Genomic DNA, 19865 nt, shown 5'->3' with positions numbered 1-19865 from the left:
TAAAAGTGAAATGCGAAATTGCGCCAAGAAAACATGTATTTGTGTACAAGTCAACCCGAATCCGTGAAGTTGTGTTGTTAATGTTTTTATGGAATTTGTCATTTAGAGAGTGAATTGTGTGTGTAATTATCCATCATGACTGACGTTGAAAGTGCTGCAGTTTCAATTATCACCCGAGCTGTCAAGTTAGACTCTGGCAAGAGGTATACTGAGGCACTTGTGTGTTATCAAGAGGGGCTGGAGTTGTTAATGAAAGCGATGAAAGGTAATATTACTTATCCAGTGAACATGTTATTTATGGTATTAAATTAATGCTTATTTAATTAAAAATAAATAAATTTTAGGCTCGAATTGCGCTTTGAAGAAAGCTAAACTCAGGGAGAAAGTGGAGGGGTTCATGGACAGGGCCGAGAAACTCAAGAATTACGTTGAGCAAGAGAAAGAAAAAGGGAGCTACCACGAGCAGATAGTAATTGAAAATGATTCGACTGGCCATAGTTACCAAAACCTAATCGGAAGATTTCTAGACGAGGAAATTTCTCAGGTGTCCGTGGAGGATCCCTACATTAGAAGTTTTCATCAGGTGATGTGTTTCAACTTGACGTGTTTTAACTATGCTTAAAAACTGTCATTAAATGTCTAACAGTTGATGCTGTTTCATTTCAGTGCGAGAATTTCGTAAAACTATGTGAACTGCTGGTAAAAACCTGCCCTAATTTAAGGAAGGTTCGCTTAATCACATCTAGTGATCGCGGCGCAAAAGATCAAGCAAGTTCACTAGACATGACAAAAACGAGTTTGAAGAAGTACAACGTGGATTTAGAAGTCGACTTTTCAGATACCCTTCACGACAGACAAATTAGGTAAGAATTTGTTTGTATTGTTACTTGTGTTATTTCCCCTTACTTAACCTTTTGAAAAGTGTTTGTCAGTGTGCATGGTACTGTTGATGTTGATCGAATTCCGTGATTATATCATACAGACTGACATGAATGCTGAAATTAAGTTGAGAACCGTTTAGGATATGTTTTAATTGTGAGAATCGGTTGTTCTCATTTTTACTTAATTAGTGCATCTCAACCCACCAATGTTTTACTGGCCTAGGTTATTTTCTAGTTATATTTTAATTAATTAATTAATATCAAATATATTACCAATTATATAACTAAATAATACTCTAAATAATGTTTGCCTTGCTCATCCTCATTCAAACTCAATATATAGCTCTAATAAATAATACTTTGAGATAATTAAAGGGAACTAAAGTTGAGTAGCTGGTATTGTACCTTTATGAAGTCACCTGCTAGTAAACAATATGCGCAAAATTTCCATGAAGGAAAAATCATTTGCCTTGTATAAAAGTATTTTATTGGCCCCGCTAAAATCTTTATGGTGTTATTTTTTGCCGGAAGTTGATTTTAGAATAACTGGGATAGTTCAGGCAACCCCTCTGACACTTTGACACAGGATACTGACCCCTCTCAAGCTTCTGTGAACAGGGGCAGATATGTCGAATTATTGTTAAAATAGGAAATTTTTCATATAAGATGAATGCTTACTTCCATTAGTATCAGGAGGAAGAAGCTTGTGGCCAGATCAACCCCTGGGCTATAGGTGAACTAGTTGTTATATTTTAGGCTGTCATGTAGGAGTAGACGTTGAATAAATGTGTGATCCTTTGGTTGTGTGTGCATTGCAGATCCTCAACTGCTTGTTGGTGTCCATAGTTTAACTGGACTTGTTTCTCTCCTCATACCTCTTCCATGGTTCTTCCTAGTCCAATCCCTCAACAAGAACTTTATATCATTACATATATATTTTAAGTTAAGCCACATGAAGTGCAAGCAAATTTCACCATCAATGCCAAGTGGTCCTTTTTGCATAAATGTTGTCTGAATTAGATTATAATAATTGCTTTTTGTAAGTATAGGGTTGAATGTTAACACCTTCTGGGGTTCCTAGTTTCATTCTCCCATCATTTTTTCACTTCACAATGTTTTTTATCAGAAAAAATTCCCTTGCACTTGTAATCGAAACACGCATTTCTGACTTTCTAACCCAATGCACAAATGCTCAGGAATTTGTATGGCGAGGGATCGGGCCATGGATCTCTCGCTTTCTGAGCCATTGTAAATTGGCATGGGAATCAAGAAGCCTATTTCTTCTCTAAAAGTGGCTCCATCTGATCAAATTTGGTTGTCTGCTGTCGTAGCAAGAAGTTGAGACACTCGTGTTTAAAGTCTTTCTGTATTTCGGGTCTGAAGTGTTTGTATCTCGGTAACTACTCAATCAGTTTTATTAAATAAATTGAAATAAGCAATAATCACATAGTTCTGTTCTAGGATATGCATCTATAAGTGTCTGTCCTTCTGTTTTATGGTCCAATATATGGAGAATATCATGAAAATAGTATTTAAAGTGGTGGTACAATTTCCTGAGGGTAAAAAGTCCTACTGTTTTCTATACAATGACGTGTTAAAAATTTTAGTCTGAGATCAGTTGCTGATGATATTGAGGAAACAAATTTGCTTTCATTTCCAGTTAATTTCAATGCAACCTATTGACTATTTACTGAGATACGGCACTTAAAATTAGGATATCTTGTCTTTTTGCATAAGTGATGAATTTTACTGCATTTAATGTGCCAATACACTTTCAGGTTGAGCAATGGTTGGGTTATAAAAATTGGAAGAGGCTTGGACTACTTTAAACCTCCAGATGGAAGATGTGCTTTGGGCTACTTTGATATGGACTTAAGGCCATGCAAAGAAACTGTAGTGGATGTTTTTCATGTGAAAGATGTGAAACTTTCTTATGGATGATCAAATCACCTTTGGAAATTTTCTAGGTATCGCACAAAGAAATGTAATTAACCAAATGTACGAATGGAGGGAGACCACCCGGCTGGAAGCCCGAATAGCCTTTTTTGAAATGTAATTAACGTTTGAAAAATTATTGTGAAAGCTTTCGTTTTGAAATGCATACATCCAGTATTTTATCCTATTACTGGGATGCATAAGTTCCCTTTGTTGTGACTACATGAGAAAATTTTTTGTTCTGTTGCAACTCTTTACTTCCTTGTTATTGTAAATAAAAGTGTATTTCTCACCCCATTCTAAATTTATTGTACTAACTACTGAGAGTGAGGATTTCATAGATTACTTTTTAAGTACGAATTACTATCAATAAATTTTGACTACTGTCTGATCACAGACTAATCAGTTATCTCCTAGTTTAATATATATTCCAGCTGCTAGTCAGTAATCATTTAGTTAACAACCATAGTGGGTTAAAGAAATAGAGGAACCATATGTTAAGCATGAAAAAAGAATCCATTGTTAATTAATGACATTAGGGATGCATTGGAGTGATGGTAGATGTTTATTTTATCCTATTACTAATGCCACCCATCTTTGGTATTTTTTCTGCTAGTTGTGTTTTGTATTTTTTTGTGATCATGACTAGGTTTATGGGATGGCTATGAGTGAATATATATCTTACAATTAGTGAGCTTCCAATTCTCGAATGAATCCTAATTTTGAAGATATACTCCCCTCGAGTGTGAATCTGTTTCCTGATCCAAATTCTCCTGATGAGAATAATATGAGTTATTTCCTTTTAGCATTTGAAGTGAATACTTATGAAGTGAAGCAATGTCTTATTTATAAATTTCCTCTCTTTTACAATGGTCTCCTTTTTAGACCTTTTTAAAATTGACCACCTGTTCGATGTATGAAATTACATGATGAACTTAAAGTAAATTAGTGTAGTTGCTTTGACTCCTCAGGATAAATATGTGATGGTTTTCCTATGCCTTCCAATAATTCAAGGTGTTGACTTTATAAATATTTCACTAGATCAATTATGATAAAAATCTATATCAAGATTTATAGAATGTGTAAAACTACGAGAGGATCATAATTTATTACTGTGCCTTTTTATGTCAGTGTAGGTATGTTGAATGAAAGTTACCAGCTTGTAGAAATACCTTATCTTAGAGATATTTGGATCACTTTTAAGCATTAAGGGTAAAATAAAATCTAATGATCTAAAGGCATGATTATATGGTACAATAACATGTTCAAGTGCATATATATGCTTGTGAACAGTTTAAACTGAAATGCAGTTGCAGAAACACGTATACCGAATTGAAACTGGTAATATTTTCTCTTTATACTATTGTACAAGTTTGGTAATTACAAGGAGAGTTTTCACTTTCATGTATGTTCAGTATTCACACATTAACTTAAACATGGTAATGCATAATGTAGCCAAGCCTTAATAATCAAGAGCATTTAATCATTACGTATTCACTCTTATGGTGGAAATCCTCACTATGTAAATGTACTTCTGTGATAAGGTCTGTGATTTTTGAAAATGACTTAGCCATCTATAATCTTATATAACTTTGTACACAAAGATTGTTCCTCATTTTTGAGGTTCTTCGTAATTTTATGATATGTATTTAGTGAAAATTTCATCAAAAAATATATTTGTCATCTATTTTTCTAAACATCACGTCTTTATTATTTCTATTTTGTAGAAAATCTTCTCCATTCATTCATAATAAACAAGAAATAAACCCTTCTAGCCTCTCTATAAGTAGGCATATTGTTCCATATATGGCAAGGAATGAAAAAATTATTTGAAGCCAAAGCTGTGACCTACTCACAGAAAACGTAAAAATACATTGCCGCATTTTAAGAGTAGCTGAAATCATCTATTCATCCTGGAATGCTCTTTGTAAGATTAATTCCAGTTAAAAGAAAGTAAAAAATGAATAGCTCATTCTCACTAAATACATGCAAGCATAAATTACTCAGTGAATTTCTGCATAAACGACTGAAAAATGGACTAGTTACTGTTTTACTCTATTTAATTTAAATATCAGCAGTGGCGCCGACTTCATGGGGCCTGAGGGGGCCCGAGCCCCCTCAAAGATTCGTTTGGGGGGGCGGAGCCCCCTCAATAATTCAAGAAAATAATTAAGTTATATTATGCTTTGTGAAATCACAAAAATATATTGGTGATTTTTATTTCCCATGCTTGACGATAGTTACCTTTTAAAATAAATTCAACGATGAGTGTTGAAACAAATAATGGTAAAGTTAAGCAGGTTAACTGAATCAAGTGGTGTGAATCATGGTAGTGTTTCGGTGCTGCGACACACTTTCAATTTAACATCTTCCTGGGGCAAGACCTCCAATATGGGCCCCCCCAATATTTTTTATAAGTTGGCGCCCCTGAATATCAGTGGCTAATGTCAGTGCGGTAGCTAGGAATTTAGTTCGGGTGGTGGGGGAGGAGGCAAAACCAGGGGGAAAATTTTTTAAAGACAGGGTACTAACAATAAGTAGAGGGTTTTGAACTGACTTTAGCACTTTTCATAATCGAAAAAAACTTCATTTTTCAAAGAAATATTTTGTAAGGTCATGATTTTCCAGTATTTAGTTACATTTCCTGAAGAAAATTAATTATATTTTTATATTTTGGGGTGCGGACCCCCCAGACCACCCTGGCTATGCCACTGCCAAGGAGTAGCAAAAAATAAATAATGCTACCTAAAATATTGTTTTTTGATTTCTTAGAATGTCATGAAGACTTTTCAAATCTGGCATATGCCTTTTTATCAATACCTACCTAAAATTTATGGTAGAAAGGCATTTCATCAGATATCACCGCATTTGCCATTTTATTTCCTTTTCCCCTCCTAAATGAGAACCTTAAATCCATATGTATTTTAGTTGGAGCCATTTTGTACATTTACTTCCCTCAAATGAAGGTTGAATTGTTCCTGATCAAGTACATAGCACAAATAGAACTTTTTTCTGCCAAGCCTAAAGAGTAAGGAGAGTGGTTGGCATCACCTGGCCACCTGTCACCATGGCAGAAAAAAAAACATGCGGGGTTAACTTCGACACCATATTTGAAAACAAACAAGAGTGTTGTGAATCAAGTGCCAGAGACAGGGAACATAGCTTGTTATTCTTCCCATTCACCATAAGCTTTTGGTCTTGATTGAGGGTGGAGGTCATCACTCTTGCGATCCATCTCCTTTGCATCTGCCATTCTACCATTTTTCCTACATTTTCAGTTTTATTAAATGTAATTTAATAAGTAGTATCTTTCTAAATTCTTATTCTGGTTATTTTAGAGGAGGAAATATCAGTTTATTATTAAATGATTGATATATTGATTTATAAATTGATTGATAAGTCTGCCAGATGAACTTGTCATTCACTCACTCAATCTGAAGGTAGGCTAGGATAGGTGAGGATTGTGCTCACTCCAGACTTAGCGACAGACATGTGAATTTCACACATTCAGGGTAAGGCATTCCTAGATTTGAACCTGGGACCCTTAAATCAGCAACCAAATGATCTCCTCATGAGGATTCCACACTCACCCATAGGAGGTCATTATAATTTTCAGATGTAGCTTCAAAATATCATTCTCATTTCAAAATTCAAATAAAACTTCAGTAATTATTATCAAATATGGTTTATATCAACAATAGGACACAAGAGACAAGAAGGTTTTAGTATGATGAAGAAGAATGATACAGAGTAAGAAAAGAAATACATATGTACAGTAAAAATGAAAGTTTGATCAAGTGATGAAATGAAAGCATCATCCTGGGATAGGATCATCAAACTTGTATTTACAAATGAATAGATGTGATGGCTCTGAGAAATTGAGGGCTAGGAACTAAAATAGAGCCTGGTGATGAATAATTATTCAAACGTAGCTCTCTTGTCGTGAAGAGTACACCAGGAAAGAATCGAGCAACCGTGGCTCCACCAAATCCATTGCTCCCAGCTCTTCTATCACTTTTGTACCACAATTCGCTGCAATTTTCCTCAGGGCAGCCTGTAAATAAATGAGTTCTAGTCAGTTTAATTGTATTAAAGTTAGCACAGTTTTAGGTTCATTTAATTAGAACATCCCATTCATCATAATATTCAGTCATTATTAAAAATTAGTGATCATGTATAGAGAAATTATGAATTTATTCAACATTCTATTCCATTTGCGGTAGCATCATTTAAATTATCAAATTTTCAGAATAATTTTCAAACCAAAATTAGTGAATATTAAACAATTTAAATTTTTCCTGGTGAATAATATTCATGAATTCTTCTCGGGCTCTACTATAGGTTAATTCAGTCGCACTGGCCAAAAACACTGGTGAGCTTAAGACTTACCAAGCAAGCAACTAAAACTCCATCACTGTGGTTCCTCTCTTTTTCGTCAACACAAAGCCTCACAATTTGGCTTACTCCCTTCATTTCAACTACTTGCTTTGCAACAAGTGGGTCACTGCATAGTCTGAAAATTAAAATAATCACAATCAATCTCTTTACAGGAAGGAGACAGCCAATTCTGATACATTTAGCCGAGTTGCAGTGATTGCATCTGTACAGATTTCAATTTAAATCCTTCTTGATGCAATCGGAAACAAATCAATAAAGTGCATAAATAATGCTTAGGAAGATCTGATAGCTAATATTTGCTGAAAATCCTTTATCTGTTTTCCACCTCATGGCTTGAAAAAAATGTGATTTATAAGGATAAATCCATATTTAATTCATGAGAAGTAAGGGAACACTTACAGTGTTCCAATAAAAAAAATATTAACTGAAGTCTTAAGAACTCGCAATTGCAATCCTCGCTGTCATATGAATTAATCATTGCTTATTTATCATTATCATTTTTCTAATACTTTGAGAGAGAAATGCATTTACTCTCAGTTTCTGTTATGGGTGTAACTCCATGAGAATACTTTAATTTTTAAAAGGAAAAAATACATTTTATCTCAAGGTTTTTCATATCTCCACTGCACAAACACTCAACAATCGCCCACTGAATCAAATCCGCTCATCTAGCACTACTAGGGCTACTAGATGAGTGTTTTGCATAATTTTTAGTCTAAAGTAAACCATTTTAGAAAATAATTGATATTAAAGATCATACCTAGATAATGCAATAGCAGCTTTCTGTTGTAGCCTCTCAGCAGCAGCAGTTTCATTGACCCTCTGCAGAGGAGATAGGCGAACTTGTAAGAATGACAGCAATGCGGCAACAGTATTCCCCTCGTCTCCCTCTCCGCTGCCACCCAAGTGAGTCCTTGTTTCTGGGACTGCAGCCATGTTCGCTATCAGTGTTGCAGCCTGCTCTCGCAGGAACACTGAGGCAGGCACCCTTGGTCCAATTCCCCTCACTGCAGCTAGTAGTTTTGATGCTCCACTGCATTCCACCAATGGCCACACTGCTCGGGGTTCCATGAATGTAAGGTTTGCCAAAGCAGCAGCTGCCAGCAGCAGGGTTTCAGTGGAACGTGTTTCTTCTACTAGGCCTGAAATGCAGTTTTCAATGAAAGAATTATAGCAAACTCCATAAAGTTAGTACTTTACTTTGCATGTTGTACCTGAATTTCATCCCAAATCTTTCTCCTAAAATTCAACTTTGACCAATTTGAATTTTACTGTTAAAGTATAGATTATTATCAATGAAAATCAGGGACAGAATTGATTGTCTTTTGGAGTGCATTAAGGAGTTCATGGGCCCTAAATGTGCAGAAAAGCCATGAGTGTCAAGGAAGGTACACCTTGGGGATGAAACTTTGTGGGGAAAGCATACTTCAGCCTTTCTCGGTTTTGAATGGAAGAACGTCATGGTCGGCAGGGTGGTCAGTGCCATTAGGAAGAAATATCCACCCAATCGTGAGTCATGAAAGAGAAAGGGATTTAGCGAGGACCTCCCTCACTCACTCCGTGACTCAACCCAAATGTTGGTTTGGATCGGTGAGGGTAGAACTCACCCCAGTGCCAGCCACAAGCAAGTGAATATTATAAATTAAGGGTAAGAGGGTCAGTTCCTTTCCCTTTGCCACCTACCACTTAAGTTTAACTTCCATTGTATGTTTACCTTCGTCAGCTTAAGGTGTGAGGTTGGGAGTCCATGGAGTGAGATTGAATAGGAATTGAGGGCATGAGGGTGGAATAATTGAGATCTTAATAGATATAAGATAATGTATGAAGACAGGAAATTTTAATGCTAATTAAATTTGGAAGAAAAACATCTACAAAACTGGTCTAAAATTTTAACCATGTTTTGTTAGATGAATATTTCCAGGAAGAAATGTCCCCTCTTTTCTGAGTATGTTCCCCAAAAGAATTATCAAAGAATTCATTATTTTCACTTTCCTCTCTGCTATTTTTCCTTGAATGGTCATATTTAAGCCTTTTCCTCTCCCTATTCCAGAAATCACTTTTCTCACTGCATTTATTCCTTCATGTGTGTAACCACACCAACTCCTGTGGAAGTTATAGATTATCCCTGATGTTCACCAGTAATTCATCATTACTGGGAAATAATATTTAATAAATTCCAATTAACCACCTGCCACTCTATCCGTCAGTTCACAATGGTGTAACAACCAGTTCTCTTGCTTGCCTTTCATCAACTAAAGAATGATGTGGTGCTAACACATCAAGGGTCAGGCTAAGAGTGCTCAGTTAGGGTGACATAATCATGGTAGGAGTTGGATTTCACCAAATTGTACCAAACCCCCATATTCTGTCATTCAATAAATGTGACTAATCCAGGTGAAAAAAGGGTTTCTGCTTATGTGCCTTAAGCTTTCTGATAGATTTTACTAAGTGTCATAGAGATTTTATCTATTTCAGGAAAAAGAAGAAAATGGCCTCAAGCGATTTGTTCATTTTAAAAATTATGGATGAAAATAAGAAATTGGAACTAATCATTTGGAGAATTTGTGGATAGGATTCTACTTACGAGAGAGCGAATGGACTATAGGTCTGATGTATTCCACAAGTCCTTCCACACTATCTATTTCTTCCAGCCATGGAGCAGTGACCTGGGCCAAAACAGCAGCAGCCTCAGATGCCTCTGGTTCTGGCCTACACCTTTTCCCGGGTGCAATTTCTCGACCACTGTCCATTAAAATATCAGCAATTATTTCAATTCCTCCAGCCTAAGAGAAAAGTAGGAGAAACATTAGTTAGCGAGAAGGGTGTCATTGTATATTTACATCGACTTGAATGGTTACATTGATTTTTTTAACCTCTCCAAAAATCATGCTTTAATGCATTGTATAGAAAAGCAATTTGATGTGATATTTTAATTCCTTCACCAAAGCAGTTGACACCTTGAGGGGCTGAATAATGCTTTCTTTAACGGTAACTATGTATCAACCGAGGACTCAAAAACTTAATTTAATAATGGGAAAATAACTTAAATTTTTTGCAGTAAAATGAGATTTTTTTTAACTTCTCATAACATGCTTACTGCTGAGGCGAAAGGGTTAAGTATAAATAAATTTTACAGTTTATTCAAAATGCATGGAGTAAAAACTAAATTATTTAGCCATTTAAGGAATTACTGTACAACACACCTTTTCAAATTCTTTGATGGCATCAGACACACAGCATATAGTTGCAAGGGCTCTCAGAGCAGAAGCTCTAATTGGACTAGATCGAGAGTCAATTGCAACAGCTAAAAGTGCTCGGACTCCACCACACTGAGCAACTAGACGACTTAGATGAGCACCTTCAAGTCCAAGAGCAGCTAGGCCAGTGAGAGCAGAGCGCTGGGCCAGCTCAGATCCAGCATCTTCCAGCACAGTCACTAAAACCTGAATGAGTTAGAGAGCAAAATGATAAAAGATTTTGAGAAAAATTTACTATGATTATAAGTACAATGAGTAAATACAGTGTTTACAATGCCATTTTTCTGGTTAAAGTGGCATAATGTCCTTAAAATTTTATACCCATTCCATTAGGAAACTACATATTTGTTTTGAGGTTGAGAAAGATAGGATAGGAAGAATGGAATATGGTTGGAAAGGGAGTGTTTGAGGCACACACTCAAGAAGAAATAGCTGAATAATCCTATAAATAATTAATTGAAAAATGAATAACTGAAATTCTACTGTACTTAATGAAAAATGGTAAATGCTACCATTGAAGCGATATCATTCCTCCATACACATTACATATGCTAATCACATGTAGTTGGGAGAGCCTTTGTCAAGTACAGAGGCAATTCAACCTTTCCTGATCCATTAGGCCAACCCTATTTTTAACCTGTCATTTACTTGCAGACAGGAGCACCAGGGTTTATGTGTGAATGGTCATCCATCCAACGCCTATTCCACTTCAACTTCTATCTTTCTTCATCTCACTAGAAATGGTTTATCAATAAGGCTTGGCCGTTGCCCCTCAAAATCATAAAAAGCTTTGTAAAATAATGCCTGGTTAGGCACCAGGTAAGACAATTGAAGACTTCAATCAGCCTCAAGCCCTGATGAATATGAGGGAGTTACTCATTGAAATGCCGGCCTTCAATAGCCTTATTTTTACTGACTTACCATTTAATTCAAAATAGCTCAATAAATTACTAAATATGTACTCAGGATGCGACCAATGTATCAGTTTGCTGTTTAGTTAGCATTTGACTTTTAATTTTATTAGCTCCTTTGTTTCATTTTTCATCGCTGTAAGTACACATTAAATTGACAATCATGCTGTATGTGTACCATTTTCTTTAAGATAAATTAAAATAAAATGCATTGAAGATTATCTGTATAAAAGTTCATCAAGGTACAAACCTGAATTTCTCTGCTGAGAACAAGATCCACCACGTGCGTGAATGCATGGCCCAGTTTGGCGATGTGGCCCGCTAGCACCTCAGGGTCGAGGGGTGCAAGAGAGGGTGCCGACGCAAGGCGTAACCTGTCACATGCAACTAGAAGGGATGACTCCTCAGAACTGCAACAATCTTTGGGATGGACATCGGCACCACCATGGCAATCTCGGACAAACTCTGTCATATGCCCCACTAAGCTCTGGATGAGTGGAGGTGCTTGATCCAAGCACCCAGTTTCCATTTGCCTGGGAAATGAAAAAAAAACGTATTATTGACTTGCTCCAATAATTGCAGCTGGGGGAATTAAATATTTTTTAGGAGAGTTCAGCCATTTCAGTCAGCTGCTTAGATGGCCATCTACATTCGTTTCTTTTCTCATATGGTGAGCTGCTCAGAGAAGTCTTCTGCTGGGTAATCTGCCTCAAGGTTAGTAAGTAATTTTGGGGAGATGACCAACAAGCCAGATAACTTTTAAAAATTAGTGCACCTAGTTTAGGTGGTATAAAAATAGACTAAGACGGGAGGGAAACCTGGTGTTGATAGCATTAGCCTGCTCTAAATGAAGTCATTCAAGGCAAAAACAAGAGTAGCATTCAACTTGGAGAGCACTGGACTTGTAGCGCCCTCCACACAGAAATGATTGAAAAAATGGTCTTTAATCCTTCCATCATGATTCCATAGTTTTCCTAAGAAACAGGGTAATTGATAAAGTTCACCATATTTTGCTGGTCATCCTTCACCGTCCGCTCTTCCAATACTCCTCTTCCATCCCAAATGGATGATGAGCGACAGCTTGCAAGTCAAACTTCATGAAGTCTAGGGGTTCTAAAGGGTTCTCTGTGACTATTTGTGCCTTGAAGCACCAACTCATCCCACAGCTCCCCAAGTAGGGATCGATTCCAGCCATAAATCATCGCCACCGCCGGGAATTTAACCCGGGCTCACAGGATGTGAATCCCTTAGTCCATATATCACACCAAATAGATCCTATCTTTCGTACCATACGTGGAATACGCCGGACTTGCCTCCGGATCTCTTCAATTTTCCCGAACTTTAAAGGCTCGTGATGAGTGAGTATATTTTTCTCACGCATCAGCAGCCAAAGGATATTTCACCATGGAAGCTTCAGGAGAATCGGAGATCGTTAATCGGCGGAAAGTCCAGGCGACGTTCACCGTGAAGATTCTCCGACAAGGAATGCGGATCCTTCTTCGTTTACGTTAAAAGTAAGAGCGCCGTCGCGACGGAAACTCACTGGCACAGCTTGACGAATTCGGCGGAGATGACGTGCGCCCTCAACTGCAGGGACCGGACGGCGTCCCTGGCGTCGGCGACGAGCGTGAGGGCCGGCAGGTCGGAGGCCATGGCTGCGGCCCCACCCGGTAAGGCCGCGGCTCCCGGCGGCAGCAGCGACTTGCTCTGCAACGTCGCCATGCATTCGGGCTCGCAGAGGGCCGCCACTTCCGACAGCCACACGGCCACGGGGTCCTGGCGTGGCGACGGCCTGGATACCCGGCAGCTGCGGAGAAAAAAAAACAGAATTTCATCACATGCACAAAAATTAATTCAAGTCTCGCTTTTCCGGGCAAATGAATCCGAGCCACGGATAATGGAAAACACGCATGGTCGAAAAAAATGATGCTTGAAAACATTCAATCGAAAACAAAGATAACTCAAAGAACCCAATGCAGTAGATTTATGGCAATTCATCCCAAAGTGAATCTGAGAAATGTATTTTTTAATTTATTTCCATACCACCGAAAACAATTCCTATTGGCTTTTACATGTTTATTTTTCAAAAAATTATCAATACACGAACAACCATTTCCTGGGTATGGGAAACCTACCCAGGCGGAACTCAAAACCGCGACCTCTGCTTTAGCAGGCGAGGACTTGACTCCGCGGCCACTGAGGCTAACGATTTGTGCGTTTGGCCCTTTTCGGCAAGGCCACAGGGAGCGGAAGGGGTTCAAACCCTCATACCCCTCTGAAATGTTTGAATCGGGAGATCTGAAAGGTTTCTAACGTGTAATCCATCCAAACCAATGCATTACGTAAATCCATCCAAAATCAATTCCCCTGCCAGATCACTAACTCGCTGGCTAACACCTAGCATCCCTGCAGCGGATCGAAATATCGGTTTCAAAAGTTAAACTCAATTTCACGATCTCAAATCAGATCTCTTAACAAAATTAGCTCAAACTTCGAGATTAAATAGCTTACTTAGTATCTGACCTGCTGATTTTTTAAAGACATGAATCTAGCCATAAATCAAGTAAGTTATGACTTAACGGGCTGCTACGTTCCGTGATGCTGGCGGAACACTTGAGATGAGAGGATAAGACGATAAAATAAGGCGGTTTTGAATTACTAGAGGGTGGGATCCCAATAGCATGCCAACTTTCATGAATCGCATTTAGCAAATCGTCATCTGCCTCTGAGATTTAAAAGGCCGTGATGTTAATGACAAAAAAATGGGGAGGAACCATAAAAAAAGAGGCGAGGTGCATGAACAAAAATTTACGAGACGTGATTTGGCGTCGCCGCAACTGCCTTTGAATTTAACTACAGTAATTACTTTTTCCGAGAACCGGCTTGAGCGCTTTTAATGCGTAACTATTCAGCGTATTGGATTAGTTTTCTCCGATTTCAGTCCGGTGCACTTACTCTTTTGCTATCTCGGATGCTTCACATACCACCGTACTTGGGAACGGAGCCCCACCTACGCGCAGCCCGAATGCGAAAGGGGTAACTACGCCTTTCCACTCGCTTTCCTTTAGACGCATCAATTGACTTGAATAATGACTGAACATGTCACAAATTTTATTTCGGTTTCGTGCGCAACATTCCGAAACATTGAAGGCCACCTTCTGAGGTCTTCCCGTTATAAGATCAAAATTCAGAACATTTATGACAAAACGATAGATTAAACTTATAGCTATTATTAATTTACTGATGGCACTTGATGAAAAAAGAATTTCAATGCCTTTCGTTAAAAGATTTCATAAAAAAATAAGAGATTAATGTGATAGAAGCTATTAAACGATACATTGATTATTTCGTGCTCAAATGGTACTCCGATAGCCATTGAATTCTATCTCATTTTTATGAAAACCACCCACCAAACGCAAGCTTACCCTCTAAGAGCAGTGAATCTGTATCTCACCCCAGGTGAGATCCCATATCGCAAGTTAATACACATGATCGTGTTGCGGTGTCAAGCACAACGAAAAAATAGGTTTGCTGAGTAAAATATCGGGTGAAGCCAGCACGCTTCCAAAGAAGTTGAGCTGCTTTTCAGTGATGATGGAGTAAACGATACCCGCAAAAAAGTTTTCATATTCAAAAGCGCACGCAAGCTAGCTCAAAGCGAAGAAAGTGTTCAGCCAATTTATCCAATTAAAACACGAACAAAGCGTTTGCAACTCGCATTTATTCGGAGAGGCAAGCATGATTGAACAATAAAAGCGGCACCTTTTAAGATATCTTAATCCTCAATCACACGATCATTTTTTCCATCCTTTTGGAGGGACAGCTACAGCGACCGCTTCAGCGATGCCGGAAAAAATGACCGTCTCTGGATCGAGGGATGGGATTTCCATCCCTTTTTCCATCACGCGGCAGGTATTTTTTTCCGTAGTTGAAACCATATCTGGCACCGTCCTTCAGCCAAACAGAACTCAAGGCCTCCAACAGCGACAGTGTCTCTACGATTCGCATTTAATAGAATGACAGTTGTAAATACGGAAAGTGACGGATAAAAACGATGGAAAAACGGGCGGTGGGAATGACCGTTTGATGATCAGAAAATGATAGGTCGAGCGATCACTTTTTAGGTCCCCAAAAACCTATAGCTGGAGCTATCATTCTGAGGGACGTAAAATATAATTGTGTGATTCATGGGCGTACCCAGATTCAAAACTAGGGGGTGGGGGGGGGCAAAATTAGCTGTAGTCGTTCAAGTTGTAACTTTTTTGCGCAGAAAAGGTTAATGAAACCAAAATTTTAAGGAAACTATGACAGCAATTTATTAGTTTTTATAATTATTTGCTTGAAAAAATAATGATTTTTATTTTAGTCCCATGTCTTATACTAATATCATTTTTCTTCGCAAGGAAAAGTTATTCATGGCTTTTGTTTTGAACAAAATTTATTTTCGCTGCTAGGAGGGAGCTGCATGCCCCTCTTTCCCCCTCCCCCCCCCCCATGGGTACGCCCATGATGTGATTCAGGCTTTAGCGTAGAAGGCACGGAGATGGACTCAGCGTCGACCTTGGCTTCCGTTTGGGCGGAACGACGTGGGCTGCAATTTGAAAAGAGACGAAAGAAAAAATAATGGCCGGAAAGGCCGAAAGCTTTACCCCCTCTCGCCATGAGAGTACTCGAGCGAAATTGCATTCCAAAGAGGACCAAGCATAATCGGCTCCTTCATACTGAAAGAGCGTCATGGAAGAGGATGGGCAGCTACCTGAAACACCCCCCACTTCACAAATTCCTTCGGTGAGGCACTCGAGGAGAGGGGCAAGACACCCTGGTGATAATTCGTGCGACGATGAATTTACTCTGGCAAAGTTGTAGGACGTATTCAAATCACTAAAATTTGTAATTTATCCACGCATTTTATTAACAAAAGACAGCACAACGATTTGGACGATTTAGTTCGACGTTCTGAATTGGACATACAAATACTCTCTTGCTAAATTAGTGTTTTACCGAAGGATATCCCTTTTAGACAATCGTCAATGAAATGACATAATGCCCAATTATTACCAACATGGAAGGCTGAAGGAGCCGAAACACATGGCGAGAATGTTCTAACTTACATGGTGTAATTTTCCAGGACACAATTTAAATGTAGCATGCACCGTTGAAATACTCTTTGAGATCTACCTTGATTTCGGATGGCTCAGAATCGCACTTTAATGCTGAGACGCTATATTGTTCATTCTGTCTACCATACACTCACCATCTCCGTTTCTTTTCATAACCCCTCTCACAGCTTTAGCCTCTCGTATTATGGGCATCTATAGGACGTGAGCTATCGCGAGGATACCTTATTCGACATTGGCCTTATAGCACACTTGACTAGATACAGAATTTTTGGGATCAGATTCTTCTCGCAAAGAAAAAACTTAAGTGACCATATGTCTCTCAATAACTGATGCTATTCGAACTCATGAAAGAAGAAAAGTTGAAAAATCTCATTTTTAATGTGGATATCGGTCGGTGTTGTGCTGAAACAAAGGATGGGACAATCGTCACTGTATTTGTTTTCTCATACTACTTATATTTTATGCCAAGAGCTAAATTTAGCAATGATCGCGATTAAACCAAGAGCTGAAATTTTCTTGAATAATCTCCGCGGGGCAGGGTGCGTCTCTATCGGGTATAGCCCGAGGGAACGCCTGGGTCTCTGTAATCAAGACCTTTCGGGCGTCTCTGGAAAGGAAGGTAACCCCGGGTGAAAAACCGGGCACCACAATTATATAATGAGACGGCACGAAATGTGGGTTTCCCAGAAACGTTCGGCCACCTTCCCTTTCATTCAGTTTCCCTTTTGTTCCGAGACACGCCACTGGGGGGAATATCTACGACTGATAGAGAGAATTTTCCGGGAAAAACATTTTGTATGAAAGCCAACTGAAGACGGAATGGCACGATACCATTCCAATAGGTTCAGACGTGCAAATATGATGCAACACCATTCAAATTAGTGGTTTCCGACATGGCGTACAAATAACTAAGACAATTATCCTGACCGATTTCAATTCCTAGACGCTCTAATACTACATTTTTCAAATATTACTTTAATAGTACGCCACCTCCGCTGTAAGTTTTAAATGGCTATCATCATTTGCAATTCATCAAAACCGGGAAATAATGTGTAAATATTCCTATTAAACACCTGTCACTCTATCTATCAGTCTACAATGGCGGAACAACATGATTTCTTTCTTGCCTTTCGTTCATCAATTAATAAAACCTCATAAACAGTATATCGGCGGTAGGTACATATATCTAACTCGGCGTAGACAAATAGGGAGTGATATCAATTTTTATTTCGTAATTTTGAAACAACAAAATCGTTTGAGGGTTTAGAGATTTATTCTACATAGTTCGTTAAGTTATGTTTGAGGGCTACTGATAGCCAAGCTTCCTAGCCCCTTTAGGCCCGGCTGGTAAGGTTAGAGAGGGTAGAAGAACTAGGCTCGTAACGGGTGCAGCTAAATCAAAACGAAGTATGCCAAGGATATCACTGTTCTACGTCCTATTCTAGGGATTAGAGCTCACGAATTACCTCAGTTCTCTCCAATTACCATGAATCAACCCAATAACAAATCTTTCGAAAAATAACTTTCCCGCTGTATCCATTCTAACCTCAAAGTCCTCAGAATTGTTACTGCTCCAGCTATCGCAAAAATTATTTTCCTTCTTTTCATACTTTGAAAATTTGTCCAAGTACACATGTTAATCATTTGCGAGCGAGTTGTATTTCGGTAAAATTTTTAAATTTACTAGGTTCACAAAATTAAACCAAAGCCAAGCACAAATATTGGCTGGAAAAAGATAGAATGAATATCCGAAAAATATAATTATATAACTAAACTAGGCTGCTACTCACCACGGCTGCCCGATGTTGAAAAATTTTAACGCAGCCTTCATTCTGAGCGGGGAAAAACTAAGCAACTCAAGCCAAAGTGTTAAGCTGGGCGTCCATCACCAACTATGTATACTGTGAGACACGGAAGTTAACGACCCACCAGAAAGAATTCTGTGCCATCCGACTGATACATTACTCAAAAAATAACATCAATTTATCGACATGATGACGAACGATGTCGTTTGCGACAGTCAAACGGGTGCGATGCCTCCTAACGAACGGACGGTGGCCCATACTTTCGGCTCCAGAGCACCTCGACCAAGATGACACTAATGTCTGACGCTGAGTAACCACAGTCGACGATGCGCACAATACATAAACGCCTCTCTTAATCTTCTATTCAGAGAAGTTTGTGATGGAGATGTTTTTTTCCTCATAACACCATTATGCACAGAGTACATATTATCCGGCGAATAATGTATAACGCGACATAAAAATGTATTAATGTTGGTGGTTGCTTTCGGGAAATGCTGCGTAGGTAACATTAACATTACATTACTTCGCAGCATTTCCCGAAAGCAACCACCAACATTGATAAAAGAAGCTGTGAAAATCTTCATACAAAAATAAAAATGTATTGATTAAAAAGGCAGAGCCGTTCCGTTATCCTTTACTTCGATCTCAACATTGTAAAAATACTGCAGAAAACTTTTATTCATGGTTATAGAAACACATAAACATAGAATCAATTATATAAGTAAATGCTGGAACACAGGTAACATTAAATACTAAAACGAAAATCTTGGCTCAACTTGGCTTAATACGTTTACAAAAGATAACAATAGATTACGAAGTACTCATTAAAAAGAGCACTGACCGATCAAATGTTGCATTATTATGAGACGCGAAATATTTGCGAATTTTTCCGCTCAGTAATTTGGGAACATAGTCCAAAGCATTCAGTTACCATTAATCTTCGGCTACGCACGCTTCATCTCTCCAAAGCATCAACGCTCTCAAAATCAACTCACAGTTTTTGCGAATCGCGGAACACTCAAAAACCGCTAGAAAATTAGTAAGCGTTTAGGCCTCTTTTGATGCGCACCACTGCGCCAGTTAAAAATAATACTCCCCGATGATGATCAAAACGTTTTATACCGAAATAACGAATGGTTATAGGCTGAAAAGACAAACTTTGGGGGCCCAAAATAAACACAATCGCACAGAAGGGTGGAAAATCACCCAGTAAACGTTTTAGAAATAAGTAAAACAAACAGACGGGGTTAGATTAAAACAAAAAAAACTTTCGGCAAAGCCACCCGCGCTATGAGAAATCAGGATAGACCCTGAAAAAATCTCATTTTCGTTGACCAGTGGGAGAGTAGGAGTAAAAGAAAAAATTCTGAGCGAGCTGAAATAGAAGCAAAAAGCGAAAGGAAAGAGGAAGGTAACAGTAGAGAGAAGGTGATTGGAGAAAATATGAAGAGAAGCAAGCTTTAATGATGTACAGACTGGGATCAGACAATTAAGACCGATAAAATAATCAACCTACCACGAGGGATTTGAGCACCCATTGTATTCGATCGTAATTAAT

The 19865-nt window shown here is 38.4% G+C and overlaps 2 protein-coding genes across 4 annotated transcripts in view; one reads left to right on the top strand and one right to left on the bottom strand.

Moving 5' to 3' along the window:
• The first annotated feature begins 30 nt into the window (after positions 1 to 30).
• Positions 31 to 4513, top strand: LOC124162613 (MIT domain-containing protein 1-like). Its single transcript, XM_046539201.1, has 4 exons — positions 31 to 265; positions 345 to 583; positions 667 to 863; positions 2660 to 4513. The coding sequence occupies exons 1-4, from the start codon at positions 136 to 138 to the stop codon at positions 2820 to 2822; spliced, it is 729 nt and encodes a 242-aa protein (XP_046395157.1). The 5' UTR covers positions 31 to 135; the 3' UTR covers positions 2823 to 4513.
• Positions 4514 to 6485: 1972 nt separating this feature from the next.
• The window catches only part of LOC124162342 (protein inscuteable homolog), a 388980-nt gene continuing 375600 nt past the window's right edge, over positions 6486 to 19865 (bottom strand). For all 3 annotated transcript variants that reach the window (XM_046538845.1, XM_046538846.1, XM_046538844.1), the window contains 7 exons: positions 12926 to 13189; positions 11633 to 11915; positions 10418 to 10657; positions 9799 to 9997; positions 7975 to 8356; positions 7206 to 7329; positions 6486 to 6870 (listed from right to left, as the gene is read on the bottom strand). In XM_046538845.1, coding sequence (XP_046394801.1) covers positions 6739 to 6870; positions 7206 to 7329; positions 7975 to 8356; positions 9799 to 9997; positions 10418 to 10657; positions 11633 to 11915; positions 12926 to 13189 — 1624 coding nt within the window. In that variant the 3' untranslated portion in view covers positions 6486 to 6738. The remainder of the gene's footprint in view (positions 6871 to 7205; positions 7330 to 7974; positions 8357 to 9798; positions 9998 to 10417; positions 10658 to 11632; positions 11916 to 12925; positions 13190 to 19865) is intronic.

This window comes from Ischnura elegans, chromosome 7 (assembly GCF_921293095.1).
Source record: "Ischnura elegans chromosome 7, ioIscEleg1.1, whole genome shotgun sequence".
NCBI lineage: Eukaryota > Metazoa > Arthropoda > Insecta > Odonata > Coenagrionidae > Ischnura > Ischnura elegans.
This window is presented reverse-complemented; position numbering and strand designations above follow the sequence as displayed.